Genomic DNA, 14,980 nt, shown 5'->3' with positions numbered 1-14,980 from the left:
AGGAGGAGTTACTGAGAGTCTCCTCAGTGAAATCCTCTTATCTCCAAAATGTATGTGCTTCCCTGCTTGTGTAATACAGTCCAAATCTATCAAATTTCAGGACACAGTCTATTTAACTTCGCTAGGCAATGGGAAAGGATTCAGAGGAATATCTATGGTAGAACAGTCCAGTCAGTCTCTGGAGTGTAGATAAGAGTATACTCTTGAAAGAATCAAGATAGGCAAATCTTATTTTGTTGGCTTCATTTTGTGTAAGGAAAGACTGCTGATTTGCTGCTGATGTTTCTTGATTTAGCAGTGTTATGTTATTGCTCAAAGATGCACATAATTTCAAGAAAGAACTTTTCAGGTTAATACGCTGAAGCAAAAATAAATTACTCTGCAAACAGGAATCATAATTAATAGTCATACCAGTGATCATACAAAGTAATGTTTTCTTGTAAAACATTATGAACATAGTGAACATGCAATTAATTTTCACAAGTAGCATCTTTTCAGTATGAGCCCCAAATAATACACTGGAAGCAAAGCCAAATCAAAACTGCCAAAAGGTTCTGAAGCTTATTATAGCAGAGTAAAATTTTCAGTTCATTAACCTTACTATTGCACATTCTAGCCTACTGGCTTTATAGCCTGAAACACTAACGAGTTTAATAGTAAATAGCATCTCTACAAATTCATAATTAGGTTTTCTAAAATATGCTTAATGTAGAACATATACAGGCTATACTCCGTGTAGCCTAATACTCTGTCGGTGCATCTCAAAAATAACTGCTTACTCTATTCAATCTATACTGTGGGGAATATTGATTTATACTGTGGTCTACTAATTTGCTGGTTCTTTTATGCACAGAAGTCCTGGCTTCTGTTGTCCTTTTGACTGCAGCTGAGCACAGAGCAGACAACTTCAGGAGATATCCACAACAAAGCAAGATCTCCTTACTGATAACTGGTATTAGCTACTTCAGAGCTTGTTATAGTTTTTTTCCAGATTACTTTATACTGGTAACAGGAATATCATCTGTTATTTTATTGCCTATTCAGAATTAAAAGATCTCAATGCAACTCTCTGCTGTCAGCTTAAACTATTCAAAAATCATCCTAATATTTCGTATCAGTACTCAATTATTTTCCTACATCATTTAGGAATATGTCAAGGAGTGTGAACACCAGAATGGATATCTATCTTCTGTTTTTTAGTATGTTGGTATATCAAATCAGATTTGCCTATAACAATCAAGAAATATTTCTCTTTATATTTAAAGAATTTTAAGCATAAAAAGGCAAACTTTCCAGCTAATAATGATAACTTTCCAGCTAATGCAGTTTATACATAGTAACAAAATAAGCACACAAAACATTTATTGGTATGTTCAACTCATTTAAGGAAAACTTAAAATTCACTATACCATTGATAGAAGACTGCATACGTGATGACACATTGCAACAACGGATCAGTTGTGACACAACAGTGTATAACTTCCCCAGTTCAGCATACTGGTATTTAATTGGAGGACCTGGACCTTCATCCAGAGCCACAAGCATAAATGTTGCAGGAACATTTAGTTTCAGAAGCTGTGTCTTCTCTGCTACACCTTTACAGAAGAAAGGAAAAACAAACAAAATCTTATTTCTAGTACTGCCAACATATTTTTTTTTTGAAAAACTACTGTTTATGTGATTGATAACTTTGCAATTGCAGGTTTTTATTATAACCATATTTCTGAGGGGGGGGGGAGAAACAGTAAAACGCTCAAGGAAATTGTGTTCAGCTGAAAAAAATCACATTCAAGAAGAGTTGTAAATGACAGCAATTTTTAATAGCGCTCATTAGTACTTAAGTAACTAGTGTTTGTGTTAATAGCAAAGTCTCAGAGAAGCCTTTTGGACAAAGAATTAATAATTTTTAGATGTGTTTATTGCGAGGCCCAAGATAGCATGAACATCCTCCACCAGTTAAGAATCTAAGGCTTATCCAACTGTGCCAGATTACAAAATGAATGTACATGTGTGACAAAAACAATTTTCTAAAATAACTCTTTCCCCGCCCCAAGTCCCACTAGTTTCACTGCAAGACTACCTTACACCTACTACACAAATATGAGATCAGAAGGGAACATATCTGATACGTATTTTGTTCCTCCATTTGGTTTAAAAAAATCATGACTTTTCATACATTTGCAAAGTTTTTTCTTATTCTGAAATACAACTGGACCTTACCTACCATCTTTCTTACAAGAAGCAGGAATCCAGATAATACCTTATTAGAGCTCTTCTACAGTATATTTCGATTATGATGTTAGATCTCTTTGTAGTTATATTCTTTGTAGAACTGATCTGTTGCTTGCTTTGACATGAATGTTCTATTATTCAGCTTCTCAAACATTAGGCAATTTAATATTATTCACAGAACTTGGGGTGCTGCAGGAAGAAGCTTTTGCTGAATGAGCAGTTCGCATCCATACAGAAGCCTTCAGTTAACAGCAGTAAGACAAGTGCAATGAACTGCCTTAAACTGCTATTTCATATTTATCTTGGATAAATCTATCTAAGATAGATTATGAGATCAGTCTCAGAGATGAAATCAGGTTATGCAGATATGCTTTTCTGTCTGGATTCTGACCACTATGAAAAACTAGCAAAGAAGGAAAGAAACTAGAACAGAAGAATTGCACCTCTCTTCCGTATAACAACATTAAATCCACTCTTGGGGTCACGATGGAACACTGCCTGACAAGGAATGGTTAAATAGAGAAAGTATAAGAAAACACAGTACAATATAGGTGAAATTAAATTAACATGATTACCTAAGTCAATTTTACAGATTGTCTCTAATGATGACAGACCCACTTTTTAGAACAGTTTTTCAGGAATTTTGAAAGAGGACTCCAATTTTCATTGGCATTCAGTGGAATACACCACTTAAAAAGACAGGCATGTAGTGAGAAAGTAAGATTTTCTACCAAATGCACTACTTTTTCCAAAAGTATATTGTTACTTGTTGTCCTTTCAGTAAAAGCTTGTCCTCTAGCTTGTACTGAAGCTGAATAAAACAAAAAGGATGATTTCCTACAAGTTAACAACGGAAACATAAGCTTCAGTGTATGTACTATTGTATTGTACTATGTACTATTCTTAAAAATCATCTTGTTTTAAAGGAATGATTTGAAGAAATTATCTTCTCAAAGAAATTAATTACTTGAGTGGTTTTCAATAAAAACAAGAAGCACTTATCATTATCACTTATTTATCAAAAATAAGGCATGGAATCAAATTCCTTTAGTGTGCAAAGATAATTTGAAGGGCTGCCAGAACTGTGGGTGTCAACCCTATGGGGGAATACTGAAGTAACTTAGTTTGGATTGATACACTTGCTTAACATACACTTAAGCCATAAAGCAATCTAATAGAAACTCACATTTATAATCATACCTGCATAAGGTGACAAGAAGCAGAGGCTGAGCTGCTCAGAAACAACATATGGGCACTCTGTGAAATCTCCAAGAGAACTGGATCACCTAGTTTCACACTACTTGATGCAAAAGAATGAAAGTATCTCTTGAATTAGAATAAAAGGGAGAGCCTACTAGACTATTGCTATGGAATAGTGTTGTGTCTTATTCAGGAATTGCTGTACAGAAAGATGCTTTTTCACTCAGGCTACCAGATGAGAAAGAGAAATGGGCCAGTGACAGAAGACCCTCATAACCAGGAAAGATAAGGATGCAGACCTCTATGATAATTAACTAGCTCTGAACCCATGGCTGCCCTCATCAATCTGAGGGTGCAGAAGTAATCATTTATTCATTTGACTTGCATTTTATTGCTCTTAATTGCTCTTCCTGAGGGCAAGTATATAAAATAGCTATTTACCCACCCATCATCAACTGATTTTTCAGTGTATTGATAATAAGAGAAAGCATGATACAGTGGTTCACTTGAATGCAATTAAGACTGATCTCAGTATAACAGCAAAAATGATCTTTGTTTGGAATAATTCCTGGAGATGTTACTGTTAATTTATTTTATTAACTGTTTAGGATACAGACTTTCTATGCAAAGAATCTACACAATCCAGAATTCAATACAAGCTCGCCTATCCTTTTAAATCTAAATTTATTACTGATTTCATAATGCTGGCTACATCTAAAACACATACCAAAAACTGGTGATGCTGGAAGGACCACAGCCAGTATTTCATCTCATCACTACAAAACTGAATCGTCTCATCTCAGTTATATTACAGCATATATATAAATGGGCTCTGAATGTAGCACCTGCAAAATCAGGTAGCCCTACTAACCTTGCATTCGAAGATGCTAAGAATAAATTGAAATATTCATGTGCAATCACACTCAATCTCTAATCTAATCTTTCATCAGAAAATTTAGGATTCTAGTTTTTAGGAAAAGATTCGTTGTCTCAAGCCTGGGAGAATCTTGCCTAAGCTTTCCCATATTGCAAAACCACTGGCTTTTCTTGCCTTTGTTTATCTTGGAGGAACTACAATCAGAAAACTCCACTATCAGTTTATCAGGAATTCTTGCATTCTTTTACCTCATATGAAGCCTACAATGAAAGCATTCTGGCAAGCAATGTTGTCTAGTAACAAACACAGATTGAGTTTAGACTTCTAAGTGGCCTATTTCCTCAGCCTCCCAATGAGGCTTTACAGGGAAGACAGAACCAAGTGTTTCATGTTCATAGCTGTGAACTGAAGGAACCAATATGGACGTGGCACAACTGCAACAAACAGACAGTGTTGGCCATCTCTGCTGATGCTTCCGTGAACAGAATATGGCATCTTTCTCTTTTTTGAACTATCGTCTTCCTCAACTTATTCAGTCTCAAAAGAGTTAAGAGTCCGGAACAAAGCAGTTCCTCTTGCTATTTTTTTCACTCCCACATCCTCTCAGAAGGACAGTGTCCCACTGCTTTGAACTTTTTGTATTAGTCTTCTAAGGACAGCAGGAACACAAAAGGCCAAAACACCAAACTGGAGGAACACAGATTCTCTAGAGAGCATTTATACTGTAGTTAATGATAACAATTTGCCTGAAGCTGATAAACTGGATTCTCCCGCCATTATCTGGATAACTGAAAAATTAATGAAAGCTCAGTTTATTACAGCAACAACAGCAAACGCGTGCAATTTGCTTACCTAGGTTGGCATACATCACAAACAGATTGAAATACTGCTGCAAATGGCGCCCATGTTCAGATACTTCCCTTCTAAGAAGATTTAGTACCGCTCTCAGTAAGTGATCACTTAAACTTAAGTTATCATACGCCTATAAAAAAAAAGTTTTAATATTAAATAAATATTTTGCAGGATGTACTGTTAGTTTATACTTTCTACCATGGCAGAAAACAGAGTGGTTAAAAGGTATGGGCTGCTGCCAGACAGGAGGGACTCGTACAGGCTCCAAAATCCTAGCAGCTGGTTAGCCTTCTGTTTCTCATACAAAATGAACAAAGTCCTGAATTAAGCATTAAGTTAATATCCTAGTAAGAGACACGCACAGGGAATAAGACTCCCATCACTAATCACTGTTCAAAAAAAAAAAAAAAAAAAAAAAGCAAGGCACAACCAGTCCTACTGAACTGCAAAGACTAAAAGACAACCAAATCATATCTACATATGTATCTCAAATACCTCATGAAACAAAACACTGTTGAAGCATGTGTAGCTTTAACATATTACAAATTCCTTTGCTGAATACAGTAGTTAAAGTATGCTGAAGAAATAAATGGAAGTACACAAATGAAAGACAAGTGTCTCTCTGAAAACCTTAAAAATGACACTGAAAACCTTAAAAATATGACTGAGCAAAGGTTCATATAGGTTGACCTTTTAAATTTTAGCACAGCCCAGAAAAAAGCATTATTTTGACAATTATTGTATTAGGAATCTGTTTGTTTTGGCAGTTCTAGGTGTATAAAATTAGGCAGTGTACTTCCTCCTCCTATACAAAGTTATGATTTTTTATGATTTCACTGTTGCAGGATACATGGGGAAGAAAATTTAGGTAACTTTTGTTTTCCATATAGAAATTTATTTAAAAAAAAAGTTTCACTCCCCTACACATTACATAAACAAGTTACAAGCCACTCCTTTATTTTGCCAGTGTTTCACACTGGCAACTAAAGCACACTAAACTCAAAGTTCATACTACTTATTCTTGACAGAGATTTACCAATGAGGTGAAATAATCACTCTGACAGTATCTTCCATACAAAGGTAGAATTTGTAAATTTGTAACACAAAACAGACTGTACAGCTCTCCTGTTAACACTGTGATGCAACTACTCCAGAAATAACTTTATATTGAACACTTTTAAGCAAGAAATTTCAAAAGTTTTTAGTTAGGAAATTAAATACCTGACTGGAAGGTCCAGGAGAGGCAAAAGGTGAAGGACATGGTCCGTCTTGCAATGAAAAATGTGCAATAAATACTATAAGTTTTGCAAATGCACCCCTCACTTCAGCACTAGGGCATTCCAGAAGATACTCAGAGAAGCGGTTTGAAACATTAAAAAGGACGTTGTGTGCAAACCAAAAGCGGACATTCTTGCTGTGACGAAGGAGAATGCATAATGCATCATACCTGAAATAGAAGATGATACAACTAAGATTACGGCCATACAGGCACTAATGTTCGGCAAATATACTCCTTCTCAAAATTTGAGGAAAATACATCTTAAAAGGTGATCCACAAACATTTTTGCTTACAAAATGCTTACAATCAAATAAACTATAATTCCTGTAGTAGTATTCTCTTATACTCAGAATCACTTATAAAAAAAATTTACATCAACTGAAAAACCAATATTGAACTATAGTGTTTTATTTCTATCACCCCTAAGAACTAAGAAGGCATTACATCCCCTAACCTCCAAACTACTACTTGATGCAGGTCCTAAACTGGCAGCAATCATTACCTCTGTATTGGAACATGGGAAGAGGTCAGTAGGGGAGAATGTGTTAAGGGGATTTCATTAGCTGTGTGTGACAGGTAAGTAAATATGTAATCTATCAGGAATTTATATCTTCCTTTACAGACCACAAAAATATTTAAGTAAAGTATCTGTTTTTAGAGAGGTCTTGTTTGATTTCTGTCGTTTCTCCAGCAATATTTGAACTCCCCATGATCTCTAAAATCATAGGAGTAACTTAGCTGCTCTGAAAGTTGCTATTGAAGAAGAATTTGAGGTACAACATTCACCATGTATTACAGGACTATTTACTAGCTGCTGATAAAATATCGGTAATATCAGATTCTCTCTCTAGTTCTGCCAGTAATAACCCCCATTCCTCTCCCACAGACAAAGTAACATAGTTTAGTTTAAAAAAAGACTGAAATGCTGTGGTGCTATGAGTATGGTTGTGTAGTTTGTTATACTACACAGATTGGAGTTACAGGCCCCACAGCAATGCATATAAGCTAACGGAGTCCAAAGGGTTTTTACACATTTCACAAAAAGCATACACATAAAAGCTGCATAATTGGCTTGAAAAAAGGTGTTTTTTAACTATTCAAACCATGAACAATCATTCTGAATTAAATTCAGAATACATAACTTACGAGTTTTGCTCTGTCACTAGGTTCCATCCCTTTATTCTTTTTTAAAGGAAGACAAAAATGTAGATTTAAGCTCCTTTTGAAACAAGTTTGAAGATGTACAGATTTGAGTACGTTAATACTGGAAGAAACCGAACTGAGCAGCTCATTTTAATGCTCAGTTTCTTCCAGTATTTTTTGTTCAAGTTTCCTCCCTTTTCCATGTGCGTTTTGACCATGTATGGAGGAGTGGGGACACACCAAAACATCTTTTATTGCCATGTTTATAGAACTGGGATCTTTAAACAGAAATCAAACTTAAAAACTGTTGTTAAAAGAATATACCAGTCACTAGCAGGGCCACGGACTATTTTCTTTGTATGAAATCCTGTGGTGAAGAGAAATCTAGCAGCAAGCTGAATACTAATCATAGTTATTTCTTCTGCTTCAGGCAACAGATGATCTTGTCCTAAAGAAAAATCAAAATACTCAAATGTAGACAAAGCAAAACAGTTTACTTTTAATAATTCTACTGATTCCAGATTAGTATTGCTGTCTGACAGATTGTGTTCAAATTTTAATACAAAACTTGGGCAAAGCAGCTTTTAGCTTAACTTATATAATATCTCATCACCTAAAAATGCAAGCTTTAAGACAGTAACAAGTAACTGACGGTTAATGTATGCCTGATTTTTTAAGACACCTTTCAGCATCTCACCTCCAAAAACTGCCTACCGTAGAAGAGTCCACCACTTAAATATTTTAATATGATTTAGTACATAAACTGAATAAAAGTTGAAATGATAGTTTATCCAAATATTTTCTGCCAAATATTCTGGCATGTATCATTAATGAACAGCTCAACAACAGATGTCTAACTGTAGAAATCCAGAAAGACAAGAGCATTCAAAGCAGAATGTGCAACATTTTTGCGGGCTAGGACACAAATTCTAAACAATACAATCAAAACTTTTCGTGGAAGAAATTAAACCATAATTATTGCATGCAGGTACTAACCTGGAGGAGGATTTAAGTAGACACTGTTACAAGTAAGCAACTTCTTTATGAACTGGAAATATTCTAGACTGTACTGCATACGATTATGCATGAATTGCACATTCTGCTTCCGCACGCTTCTCTCAATGGCTGATGGCATTTTAATCTGATAGGGTTTAGTGGTGATAGCAAGTTCTGAAATATATTTTATTAGTTCATTGTCTTTGTCTATTGTGTCCATACGTTCATAAAAAAGAATGTAAGCATTCCACCACCTCTTCTGACGTCTGTAGGACATACGCTTCATCATATGATCAAATACTTCTCCCATGTATTCTCCACCAAAACACTGATTTTTCATTTCTTCATCATCATCCATTTTACACTCTGTTACATCTCCATCATCAAATTTATACCACCGATTTTTCTCACCATCTCCACCATTCCTCTGTATAATATAAGAGTAATAATGTCCACCACTGGCCTGGCCGCTGTGCACAAGTACACCAACAAGCCTGTATTTTGTGCTCCCACAGCGTTCATTTTCTGACTGTTCATTTTGTATTATCTGGTTTTCAGGATTTACATCATCTCCTTCCAATTTAGCTACACCTGCCACGGTATAAGGCTCCATGTCCAGCTCTCGTGGAAATTCAAAATAATCATTGAACTTGATTGCACATTCCCTTTCCCAGTCATAGTCAAATCGTTTCAGCTGGATTGCAAGAACTGGAGGCAACTTCTTAATCAACAAGCGTTTCACTGTATCAACCTAAAAGTAAAAGAGGTACTTTAACGGTTATCACCTCTTAAGTTTCCACACACTAAGTACCAAATTCAAGAGTTAAAGGATAACATTTTTCCTGAACATGAATTAAAATTGAACTTATTAGTAGAGCTGTTACAATATAGTTGTATACGAATTTAATATACAAGGAAACATTACCTTTTTGTTGCATTTTTCACAATGATATGCATTTGCACCTTCCAACAAATCTCCTTTGACATACTGTTCCAAAGAATCAAGAAGGTTTTGGTGATTTCTTATATCTACATTCAGAGTTGTGAAGGATTCCTCGCATTCATACCTACAAATGCACAGATATAAAGAGAAAGATAGAAGTTCGTTCAACTTACGCTTTATGGGTGCTACATAGCACCCTACAGTAAAATTTTTGTTCAGCGTTTGATGTCAGCCTCTGGCAAAAAGACGTAAGCAATAAAAAGGAAAGCATTCAATACAGATGAGTACTTTAATTATTCTTTTGCCTACCTGACCTGATTAAAATGTTATGTTCCCAAGAAAACAAGCAGAAGACTGCTATCACACCTGCCAGAGATGGAATGTCACCTCAGCCTCACCACAAATACAGCCTGAAAGAGCTGCATTAACAGCGAAAACAAAAACAAAAACCAAAAAACCCCCCCAAACCCCACAAAGTATTTGCGTAACAAAGATCATACTTCTTAATCAATCCAGACTTATAGTTGTTTTTTAAAGCTTCAGCAAAAACTAAATTGCTTGAGTTCTGCAGACATGAAAAGTGTTGGTATACTTCAGTCTTTCAAATATAAGTTAGAGTATACAATAAGGAAGTTGGCATTAACCATACAGTTTGCATATCCACTTAGCAATATTCACAAGCTTTGAGAACCAAATATTATTCAAAACACAAACAGGTATTTCCTCATATAACATTAACTTCACAGCAAATACCGAAATGTTAAGTCAAGGCTTCCAGACAAATAGAAAACACACATATATAATTTCTTTATGAAATTTCCACTAAATTGAGTGATACAGCTTGTAGTTTATACATTACTCTTCAAGTGCAGAGAAGCTGTTCTTGTACAACTTTTCCATGATTTTGTCGAACAAGTGAACACTGCAGATCCTCCATCCTTAGTTGTTTTCACAAAACAAGCAGAGATTAAACCAAACGATGCATGTCAAAGTAGCCTTTTACATTTAATGAGATAAATTGCATGTAGATTAATCCTAAGTCATGAGAACATTCAGCATGACTCCTACCATCTCCAGAAGTATGAGTTATGAGAGAATTAAATTATAAATTAGATGCAGCATTCACAATAGCACTTAGAAAATCCAATACTAAGGGCTTTCAGAACAGCTACATACTTTATTTCCTTTCTGAATAGCATCATTAAACTACACTTAATCTTAAAATCGGCTATTACAGTTCAGTAATAAACTATAACCAAAAATGTTTAAAACAATAAATATAGAGCAAGCTGCATAGCTATGCAGTCAAAAAAAATTTCTCTTTCCTCTGTTATCTTTTTCAAAGATTGTTCAATCCTTACTCTGGTATCTCTAATTTTCCTAACTTAGAGACAATAAACCTAAGATGTGAGTTATGAGGAGAAGCTCTTTTCCAATGCATATGCTTTAAGCTAGTAGAACCTTAAAATCTGTAGGGCCTTCTAGTGACTGTGTGTTCTAAAAAACATTTCCTGAACTCTCTTTTTTATTGTGGTCTTCATATGATTATATTACAGTGTCTGCACACTATATTTTTTCATCTGCACTAATGGTAGTTATTTTATGAAGATCACAGAAATTACTTACAAGTGTCTTAAGTTCTCTGAAAAGATGGTGGAAGTTCTTTCTGAATCTTTTTGCACATCTTTTGCACATAAAAGTACCGTACTTCTACAATAATCTGATTTTTTTCATTGCTGACCTTTACTGCCAGGAATTAGACTGATAAACACAAATACTGTATTACAGCTGAAGAAAACAGTTCAGAACAGATTCCAAGAAAGCTTTTATGTTTTTCTGTCTGAAAAAAAACTAGGTAGCTGTCTTTATAAGTCACTTTTCATAATTATGATTGGCTTTGACTTTCTGTGTTCTGATACGACCTTCAAACAACAATCCTAGCAATGAACCAGCAATACATAGAGACAACCAGTTAAGACATCTTGGACACAAATGGATTTTTTTTTTTTTTTTTTAAGACAAAAAGACGCTATAAATAAATTAGATCTATTCCAACATAACCTTATAGGGCCTGTTTCTCTGATATGCAACCAAGCATATGAAGGGTTTTACATAATAGTGAATAAATTAATATTTAGAAGCACTTCCACAAAAACAATAATATTCATTCATGTATTAACTTACAAATTTAGAAAGGCTGTTCATTTGCCATACCCCAATAGTTTACACTCAGCATCAATTTTCTCCTCCCTTGAATACAGTCAGGCTAACATTTTTATTAAGAAGCACAGTTGTGCAAATCTAGTAGAGATACAAAAAGAGAGCTAGTATTTGAAGACATGTATGTAACATAAGGAACGAATGATAATTCAGCTTATTTTCCATCTTTACCTTCTGTTTATTAGGCAATACAAAAATAAAAAAAGCCTGATTTCTTTTTACAAATCTTACAATATTTCAACTTTCTTCTCATGTATTTTAACCCATGAAACAAAGTATAATATTCCATTTAAGTCTTAATTCTCACAGAAGCTCAACTGAAGTTGAAATATTATCACAATAAAATCAGTTCACATCAGTGTTTATTCCTGTGCTTTAGTTACTAACTGAAGGATAGGAACACATGGTCAAGTTTTAACAAACAGATCAAGTCGCAATCATAATCCCCAGAGATCTTTACTGTTTAAGAGTCACAAATTATCTGAAAGATGTAGTGAACAGCTAGAAGGCCAAGTGTTAATAACACAAAATTTAACACAATAATAAAAAAGCCAACTGTTAAAAATTCCCAATGAATATCATGATAATGGGAAAGCAGGCAATAAAAACGAGAGGTAAAATTTGATGTCCCTAGTGCAAAGTAACACGCAGGGAAAATCAGCCCAGTTTCTATACAATAATGGGCTCTGTGTTAGCTACTGCGATTCAGGAAAGAAATCTCAAATTTGACTGTGAGTAATTCTTTGGAAATATGAATTCAATAGCAATTAAAAGGTAAACAGAACATTAGAATTTATAAAGAAAAGAACAAAAGTAGTCCATCATTAGGCCATCTTGAATCTTGTTCGCAATTCTGATCATCCATCTCAAAAGGGTTATAGAGCAAGTCTAGAAGAGTACAGTGCCTAGTTCTATTCTTTCCCTAAGCATTAGTTATTAATTGTCATCATCAAGAAGTTACTGGGCTACAGCTACAGACCTTCAGGGTTTTTTTGGTTTTTTTTTTTAAAACATAACCCATGTGAAGCTGAGTTTCCAGAATTCCATATTCAAATTTTAAAACAAGTAAAAATACAACACAAATCTTAAGAAAAAGATAAATTAACTATATCATTGAACTCAATTACAGCTTACAGGAGGAGTATGAATGGTGTTTTACTCAGAAATAAAAATTCATACTTTGGTCAGCTCCATCCTCACACTATGGAAATAAGACAGAAGACAGCAAAAGCTGTGAGCCATATCCAAGAGTTTTATTCATTGCAACTGGTCCTCAAGATGTTTTCACTTTTAATATGAAAAAAAATACACCTTTCTCTCCCCTGATTAACATACAATGCTTCACATTCAGTCTGTTAAGCGGAGGCAAAAATAAAATATTTCAAGGCACTTCAGTATAACATAATGAATGTTAAGTCTGTAGCAAACAAAAGTAACAAACCAATTAATTAAAAAAAAGAAAAAAAAAAAAAGAACCACACACATTCCTGATTCTTCATTCACTTTTATAAGGTTGTGTGCTTTACAGTATCTTTGTTATAGTCGTCTTATACAAATACGGATTGATTTACTGTTAGTAAGGAGAATCCTAAACACTTACCGATGTGGGCATCCTTGACAAATCTTCTGATCAGCAAAGGAGCCTCCTAAAACTTTACTTAACATTGCTGGATGGCCCAAAGCTTTTAAAGCTTCATCTAAACTGTCCACCAAGGAATTAAAAAATTCTAAAGCATCGTGTTGTTCACGCAGATTTACAGGCTCACCCCAAAGTCTGAAAAGAAAACCACATTTTTGTCAAATATTTTTCATTTTGTCCTCTGACAAGTTTTTTTTCAAAGAATTATTCAAGTTACTCATCCCTCCTCCTTACTAGGTAAAACTACTGGTTTGTGAAGTAGTGTACCAATTGGCACTCTGACCTTGACACTTACCAACTAGTAAGTAAAAGTAAGCTTTTGTGTATAACTTAATATTTAATTCAAAAATTTAATATCTAGTTCAAGAACTGCTGGAATTCAAATTTGCCATGTTGCTTCAAATTTTGTTCTACTAACAGACTTCCACAGAATGGTGGAAATGTAGGACAGCAGGTACCAAGCTGCACAAGTTCTGCTAATTTAAATTTCTTAACATTACTATCATTTCTTCTACTACAATTAATTTTGTTCTATTTCAGTGTTCCAGTGAACGGATATCAATACTAAAAATTAATTTTCTATTTACCTAAATTGTTTCCAAAACCCTCTTGGTACATAGTACTGGAGTCTGGAAGCTGCTAAATGACCAAAAATAACTTGAAGATGCCTCAGAACTCCAATATTGTACTCTTTTCTATCTTCTGTTTTACTCAGCGCTGGCTTGTCTTCATACTGATGTGGATAACCAAATACATCATCTCGTGGGTCAACATTACTCTGAAAAAAAAAAAAAGTGTGCAATTAATTTTGTTAGAATAAATACGAGATACAACTAGCTATGAGACACCTACATATCAAAGGCATTCCATACTCCTGTCTGAAAAGTTTTCTGTATGTGTTAACTGAGATACAGCAACAGAAATAGCGTATGGTGCTTCTGAGCACAAATCCAAGAGGTGGAATCTGCAAAGCCTGCTACTTGGATCTTTTGAACTCCTTCTCTGACAGCAGGCCTGTTCAAATAAGAAATATTACACTGTTGTCTCCACTGCTAGCAGAATAGAAAGCAAAGTGATTAGTAACTGAAATTTATAACCTTTTCATGAAATAGAATTCTATTTTAAAGATGATAAACAAATTCTACATAATCAAATTTACCTCATTGTCCTGCTTCTCATCCCCAGACATATCATCATCTACATCACTGCCTGTGCCTTCAATTGCAAGGATCCCATTTCTGATGGCTGGAATCATGTATAGTTGTTGAATGACAGAATTCATGTAACAAGTGGCACCAGCATTTTTTAATCCTACAAATCCCTTTGGTGGTCGAGGCCCAACAGGTGGTAGATATTCCCATTCAGTAAGCGCTTCACAAGCTAAGAGAAAAAAGCAGAAGGTGATTAGAAAACTACTTTATTATCAAACAATTAGAGCATCAGTTATGGTACTGAAGACAATTCCACAAAATTAAAATCAGTGTTAGTCTGTATCATACCACAGTTTAATAAAACAAATATTGCCCAGAAAACTTAATTGCTAAAATCAACACAATTTTTACTAATGATAATTCTATCTGTAACCTTAACAATGCATTA

The 14,980-nt window shown here is 34.6% G+C and overlaps 1 protein-coding gene across 2 annotated transcripts in view; it reads right to left on the bottom strand.

The window, feature by feature from the left end:
• The window catches only part of USP9X (ubiquitin specific peptidase 9 X-linked), a 110,557-nt gene that overhangs the window by 8,555 nt on the left and 87,022 nt on the right, over window positions 1-14,980 (bottom strand). For both annotated transcript variants that reach the window (XM_067297797.1, XM_067297801.1), the window contains exons 31-39: window positions 14,541-14,761; window positions 13,969-14,159; window positions 13,343-13,516; window positions 9,505-9,646; window positions 8,580-9,330; window positions 7,908-8,031; window positions 6,383-6,608; window positions 5,162-5,291; window positions 1,410-1,595 (exon numbers count right to left, since the gene is read on the bottom strand). In XM_067297797.1, coding sequence (XP_067153898.1) covers window positions 1,410-1,595; window positions 5,162-5,291; window positions 6,383-6,608; window positions 7,908-8,031; window positions 8,580-9,330; window positions 9,505-9,646; window positions 13,343-13,516; window positions 13,969-14,159; window positions 14,541-14,761 — 2,145 coding nt within the window. The remainder of the gene's footprint in view (window positions 1-1,409; window positions 1,596-5,161; window positions 5,292-6,382; window positions 6,609-7,907; window positions 8,032-8,579; window positions 9,331-9,504; window positions 9,647-13,342; window positions 13,517-13,968; window positions 14,160-14,540; window positions 14,762-14,980) is intronic.

The sequence above is a fragment of the Apteryx mantelli genome, chromosome 1 (genome assembly GCF_036417845.1).
Source record: "Apteryx mantelli isolate bAptMan1 chromosome 1, bAptMan1.hap1, whole genome shotgun sequence".
NCBI classification, from domain to species: Eukaryota; Metazoa; Chordata; class Aves; order Apterygiformes; family Apterygidae; genus Apteryx; species Apteryx mantelli.
The sequence above is the reverse complement of the archived record's forward strand: the minus strand, read 5'-3'. Positions and strand labels throughout refer to the sequence as shown.